The sequence below is a fragment of the Parasteatoda tepidariorum genome, unplaced genomic scaffold, assembly GCF_043381705.1.
Source record: "Parasteatoda tepidariorum isolate YZ-2023 unplaced genomic scaffold, CAS_Ptep_4.0 HiC_scaffold_2141, whole genome shotgun sequence".
Taxonomy (NCBI): domain Eukaryota; kingdom Metazoa; phylum Arthropoda; class Arachnida; order Araneae; family Theridiidae; genus Parasteatoda; species Parasteatoda tepidariorum.
The window spans coordinates 2,070-8,868 of record NW_027261536.1 but is presented as its reverse complement, the minus strand read 5'-3'; the positions used below and the strand labels follow the sequence as shown (position 1 = coordinate 8,868).

At 29.6% G+C, this 6,799-nt stretch overlaps 1 protein-coding gene across 1 annotated transcript in view; it reads left to right on the top strand.

Moving 5' to 3' along the window:
* Positions 1-3,429: 3,429 nt before the first annotated feature.
* Positions 3,430-6,799, top strand: part of LOC122273064 (transmembrane protein 104) — a gene marked incomplete at its 3' end in the record, with an annotated part of 4,932 nt that continues 1,562 nt past the window's right edge. Inside the window, 2 exon segments of the mRNA XM_043057120.2 lie at positions 3,430-3,770; positions 3,984-4,102. Of these exon segments, the coding sequence (XP_042913054.1) occupies positions 4,058-4,102 (45 nt within the window).

Below are 6,799 nucleotides of genomic sequence, written 5' to 3'. Positions count from 1 at the left end.
TTTTGTAGTGGTAGATACGCTACACATATGAAAATCCCCATCCTCCTCACACATCCATTTCCCCCAATTTTTCCGAACTTCATTTTTAAACGACTTGTTGATTGTTATAACAAGGGATTGCAATTTTTTTTGTCAAGCCCCCTGGGATAATGGTTATTTGAGTTGACATTTTCACACATCTTTTAAAATTGTTTCTACTCTATGAGCAGTCAGGGAGTTCATGATAAGTGGAGACTTGGGTGGAAAAAAAAGAGCCCTTTTGGCATCTATAGACAACGCCTAGCCACTCCAACACAACACTTTCATTCATCCACCCCTTTTCGTTCACATAAACAGCGATTTCCTTAGGGAAATTGCCCTTTGGAATCGTTTTTCCTTTGAAGATAGCGAGGGGTTTCAGTTTATCCCCGGTGGCTGAGCAGGCCAACACACAGGCGAAGCTTGCTTTTTCATGGCCTGTCGTTTCAATGGAAACAGTTTTCTCACCTGTTTTGCTTCACAGTGCATGAAGGGTGACAATCGAATTTGAGGGGCACTTCATTCATGTTTATCAATTGATTATTAGTGAGGTTAGACTCTCTCACAATATTTTGCACAAAACCCATGGAGCTGTTCATTTTTAGCTCTCAGTCAACATGCAAAGATTGCCCCACTGATGCTCTCGCTCTTATTTTGCATGCAGCCTCATCCTAACGGTCGAAACCGCGTGCCATTTTTTTCTTTCACTTAGCACCCATTCCGTCAGTTTGTGTTCTAGTTCTGGATACTAAGTTATTCCGCTTCTCCTGGCTCTTTTATTCTATAATTGGCTTTTCTTGTCTTCATCGACGAATGCAGCGTTTGTCTAACTCAAATTCTCGTCCCGCTGCTCAATTGCCGATTTCTTCAGCCCGTTTAATCACAGACAGCTTTAAGCTGGCAGTGTAGCTCTTATTTCTTCTTGAAGCCATTACGTTGATTAGGAAGGTAAATGTTAAAAGGGATAATATAAGGAAAAATAATAATGAAACAACTAATAATAAGGAAACAACTAATAATAAGGAAACAACTAATAACAGGAATATGAAATAACTAAGCGCACCCTAAAAAGATTCTCAAGAAGGAATGAGCAAAGACGAAACGAGTTTCACTTTCACAATCTTCGGGGGTGGAATTTTAGTGGGTAGAGTGCCCTCTCATCCAATGAAAATAACTCAATAATACTCAGCTTAGAAAGAGAAAAGAAAAACTGTTTAAAAGAGGGGTGTACCACACCTCCTCCACTTGTTATTTCTACTGTAGCTGTTTAGGAGGAATTAATCAGTTACTTTTAAAAGGGTTGGGGAAAAGAAAAGGGGATACTTCCTTATCTGTTTGCTCCAATTACAATTGCCAAGGCACTAAGTGAATTTCTAGCTTGTGAACTTTCTTTAAGTTTGGGGTGGATACAAGATACATACCTCTTAATTATTAATTTTTAAAATTTTCTTACAGGTTGCTACCGAAATTTGCTAAGTGGCAATTGTTCTGCAGCAGATCGCGATACAGGCGAATATTTTGTCGAATTTGTAATTAATTTTTTTAATAAAGTCTTTCTCTCAGAAAATTAATTCATCTTAAATAATTTTCCTTCACAAATTTTTTTGCAACTAAAAATTATTTTGTCGGAAGCGCTGCATGTAGGAAAAAACAACTTTTTTTTCCGATAGCGCTGCGGTGCTTTCGCCAAAAAATAAGGTATGTAATCTTGGGTATTAAATAAGACCAATGCAGAAGATACCAGCAATGTGATCCGAAATAGCGTAAGCACTTCCGGAGATAGTTAAAAAGCACTGAATAGGGCACTGCTGATTATGAAAAAATTTATCCATAATTCAAATGTATTATTTTTTCAAAATTAATAATTTTTATTTACATTTTTTTAATATTAACGATAGAATAAAATATTTGTTATGATAGTAACAATATTTTAATTAATTATTCATAGTTTCATCATATTTTCATAAATTTATTTACATGTAGTTATATTTTTATACTGAAATTTTAAATATAAATACAGTATTTTTGCAATACATGCAAAGTCGTCAGTGGTGGAGGGGAGAAAGTGTAAAGAGGAAAAGAATTGCTCAAGTAATGGTTAGACAGGAAACTGTTGAAGTTGGTCTGCTGATGCAATGCAATAAATTTTAAGTTATAAAATTATTTTAGTTATCATAATTTAATTATTTTTTATTAATAAAATTATTTTATAATTGATAAAATTATTTTAGTTATCATTATTTAATTATTTTTTATTAATAAAATTATTTTATAATTGATAAATTTATTTTAGTTATAATATCAATGAAGCCAAAGTAGAAATAAAAAAAAAATTATAATGAGTTAAAAATTTAGCTGTCATTCCTGTGACAGAACAGACAGATACATTTTAAATTATCAAAAGCCCCATAATTAAGACGTTAAATTTCTCTATTTTTTTTGTTTCAAGAGATAACCTTTTTGTGGCTATTAAAAGAAGTTGATAGTCTGACAGGATTCACAGGCCTATGCCAGTGCACTTTTACACTAAAGTCTAAAAACTGCAAGCTGATTAGAAGTCTGTGGATGTTGTTGAAACAAATCTCTGCAGATTTTCGATTAGTAGTGGGTATAGATGTCAGAGATTGACACCACTGCCAATTAGACGGACATGAAATGGTCCACCAATTAAATATTCATGCATGCGCATGATTCCAAAAACTACCGACCCGGAACAACTTACTACATTCTTAACTACCTTACTATAATGTATAGCAGACAAAAATTAAAAATCACAATATTTGGTTATTCAACACAATTATTCGGTATGAATGATCATTGGTTATTGCAATTACATAAATTTTCAGGCTTGTGTGCTCAAAATAGGCTTATAAACCTTCGTCAAGTAGAAGAGGATAGATAGCACAATAGGAGCTAAAGCATTTAGTTTCATGAATGATCATATAAATACCCACTCCACTCCTAAACATTTTTCAACAAAGCTCAATAAAAATCGGAAAAACCAAGTATTTTTGTTTTTATTTTATTTTATTGAAATTACATACATTTGCTGACTTGTGTGCTCAATATAGGCTTATAAGTCATTGTCAAGTAGAAAATACAGATAGAACAATTCAGAGGAAGACATCACAAAGAATACATCCAGGGTTACGGCGGGATTCGAACCCGCTACCTCCACGCTTAACAGAGCGTTTGGACCGGCGATACCGCTCGGCCAGGGAGGCCCCAAGTATTTTTGTTTATAAATTACGCTTTCAGCTGCCTATTTCTTTTAAATTAATGATTTATTTTTTCTCCGACCTCAGTCGAGATATATAATTATTTATTAGCATAATAAATGAATCTGTATGTTTGTATAATTTATTTTAAAAGCTATAGTAAAACTGAAATGCTATCTATGATAAAATATATTTAGGGAACTTGAAATAGTTCTACTAACGGTTTCCTGAATTTCTCACAGATGCAATCGGGAAGAAACTGTCCGTCGGAAGCAATCGTCTTCTTCTGGACTTGTCATAGTAATTGCGATCTCAATGTATGTGATGCATGTAAATAAACTCTTATAAATCCAAAATTTATAACTCTTTAATGAGTTATAAATCCAAAGTTTACTACTCTTTAATGATTTGAATAGTTTTTTATTACCATTTTGATTTCCTATAATGAATTATTGTTCTATCAATTTTGTCTACTTGTTTTAAATTTTTAGAAGTTGCGTTCGTTCAACGTAATAAGAAGCATATCTCTTACAGGTAATTATCTTTTTGTTTATATCTGAGAAGAGATTACGTATCTCTACTGATTAACCACAACACCCCTTTATAAAAAAATGTCCCCCTTATTTCATTCTTAATCTTACAAATTCAGAAATAATCATGTATTTACATATTAGGTATCATTCTAATGTGAAATTTAATAATATTTAAGATATTTGAAGTTTATTAATTAGTTTAAAAATCTTTTAGAGATGATTTTCCAGTTTCATATCCTTTTTTAAAAAGTGATTAGTTAACCTGTACAGCAAATAATAATCTTGAACATGGCCGGGGATAGCATGGATATTGGAGAGGGATATTCATCCATGGTAAGAGCTTATTATCATTGTTCATTTTATGTATGTTTCTATTACTTTTATTAGTTTTTTTAAATGCGCATAAATTATCGATTAAAAATAAAAGTTAATGTATAATTTTCTTCTCTTAAAGTATTTATTTTTGTATAGTATTTATTATTGCATGCATTAGTATTATTTTATTGATTGAGTAAAATAAACTTACATAACTGTGTTTAGGGCATTATTTCCTTTGCTTTAAGATCAGTAGAGTGAAGTTTGCTATGGCTTTAAGATGCAAAAAACTATAAAAAATTTACTATCAAAATGTACAGTTTTTAAAACTGTATCACAGTTTAATTTTGTAGTGAAAAAAAAAAAAACAGAACAACATTATGTTACTATCTGACATATTTGAAACCATTTCTGAATGGTTAATATTAAATATATTTATTAAATATAATGTTAAATATTTAAAATTATAAGCTATCTATGTATGTTTCATTCAATCAAAATGATGCTCTTAATTTGTAAAAGTCACTATAAACTTTTGCTTTCGAAATCAAATTTTTGTTTCATCATTGATGTTGTTTCTGCTGAAGTAACTATTATGTTACAAGATGATCAAAAAGACATTATTTTGGTATAGAGTGGTACAATTCTTAAAATCATTATAAAACTCCCACCATTTACATTTTTTGACCCTTCAAGTTTTAACAAGAACTTTTTAGAACTTTTGTTTGGTTAAAATAAATTTACTTTTTCACTTTTCTCTATGTTTTTTGGATAAATAAACTTTACTACATGCTCTTTTAATTCTATTAATTTGATTAAATATGGTATTTAAATAAATACTTCATTTACATTTTATTTTCTGTTTTTTCCTTGATACGTTTTATTTTGTATATTTTTTACTTGATGTGTTCTATTTTCGTTTCAATTCTGTGAGTGTTCCTCACACTATTGTACTGATATATTTTGCTTTCGCTATATTTATTAATATAATATTAGAAAGCATTCCTTTTTGCAGGTATAATTGTGATATATATATATATATATTTATATAATATTTAAAATACGAAAAAAAAAATGTTGGCAAACACAAGTTTATATTGATATTGAAAGTAACATGTAGAAGTCAGTTGAAGTGTATGGTTTAGTATGACAATGAGCCCTACCTACAAATTGTTCCTGACATGTTCCTGCAATTTTTTTATACTGGAAAAAACCTGGAAAAGTCGGGGAAATTTAGATAAAAACCTGGAAAAATCAGGAAATTTTAAAGTAAAGCCGGAAGTTTTTGTAGATTTTCTTAATTTAAATTATTTTATGATCCGTTATACCACTTTTTTTAGACGGAAATTGGTTGCCAAACTATTAGCAATATTTTGCATGGATCAAAATTTATTCCATTATAACCCTGTTAAACTAGAATGCCATATAAAACCCATGATTGCTAAATGAATGGAGAAACCTTTTTGGAGACTATGCATTTTAGGAAAGACAATCAGGAATGCAACGAATATTCGATTACTATTCGGCATTTAGCCTGCTTGCCGAATATTCGGCCAAGTATTTTTGACAAAGTGTTTTTTAGTTTTAACAGACTAGTTATCTAAAATAGTATTTTTATTATGCATAATCAGATATAGTCTTTACACATATTTGTTAAGTTTTAAAATTCATGTGCTTGCAAATTTATGTTGTGGAAAATAAATGGAAAAGCAAAATTTCTGTTCTAAGAATTTAGATTTTCTTTTTTGTTTTGATTATAGCACAGCATTTTATGATACATTTTATTCTTTTATTTTTACTTTTTTCTAGTATGGTAAGACAGATAGCTGGTAACAAAAAAATGCTGTGATTTTCAACTTTAAAAGTTATGTTTTAAGAAATGAGAATGTTTTTTTTTCTGTCTCTCTTTTGAGTTTTTTTATTAACTTTTTATCAAAGTTTTTATTATGATACAGCATTTTTTAAAGAGCATTTCTGATGAACGTTATTTTTGATCGCCACTTAAGCTACTTGAAGAAAAAAAAAACTACTGAAATTAACATATTTAACTTTTTTTATTAAATAAAAACAATATATTTTACATGCTAAACATATTTTCTCCGCATCCATCTTAATTTTTTTTTTTTAATTAATGTTGTGCCAACAGGTAAAAAAAATTTTTTTAAAGAAATTTTTCCTGATTTGAAAAATTTGAAACCTGATTTGAGTTTCCACCCTGAATAATGCCAATCTTTGAAAAATGTGGCTTTTTATTATAATTTAGTCCCAAATCTTTCAATTGATAAATTCTATACCTCCTTAAAACAGGGTTGGGGTTTTGGACGTCCTAAACTGGTTTTGGACAGGACACGTGGGTTTTACTGTCTTAAACTGGGTAAAACTGTCCTAAACTGGGTTAAACTGTCTTAAAGTGTCCAAAACCTTGAACTATGGTAAAAGATAAAAATTCTATAGGTGTAACCATTGTACACATAATAATTACATGTATCATTAAATATATGATATTTTTTATACAATTTACTATAACTTATTAAAAGAAAATAATATAATATAATAGGAAAAGGTTTATAATTTTTGAAGCTCCACAATTCATTGAACAACAAAAGTGAATAACTAATCCTTTAAATATAAATATGCTTTTAATACTGATAAATAATATTTTTGCATAAGGATAAATATGGCAATATTAAAAAATAATAATTTTTCTTAAAAAAA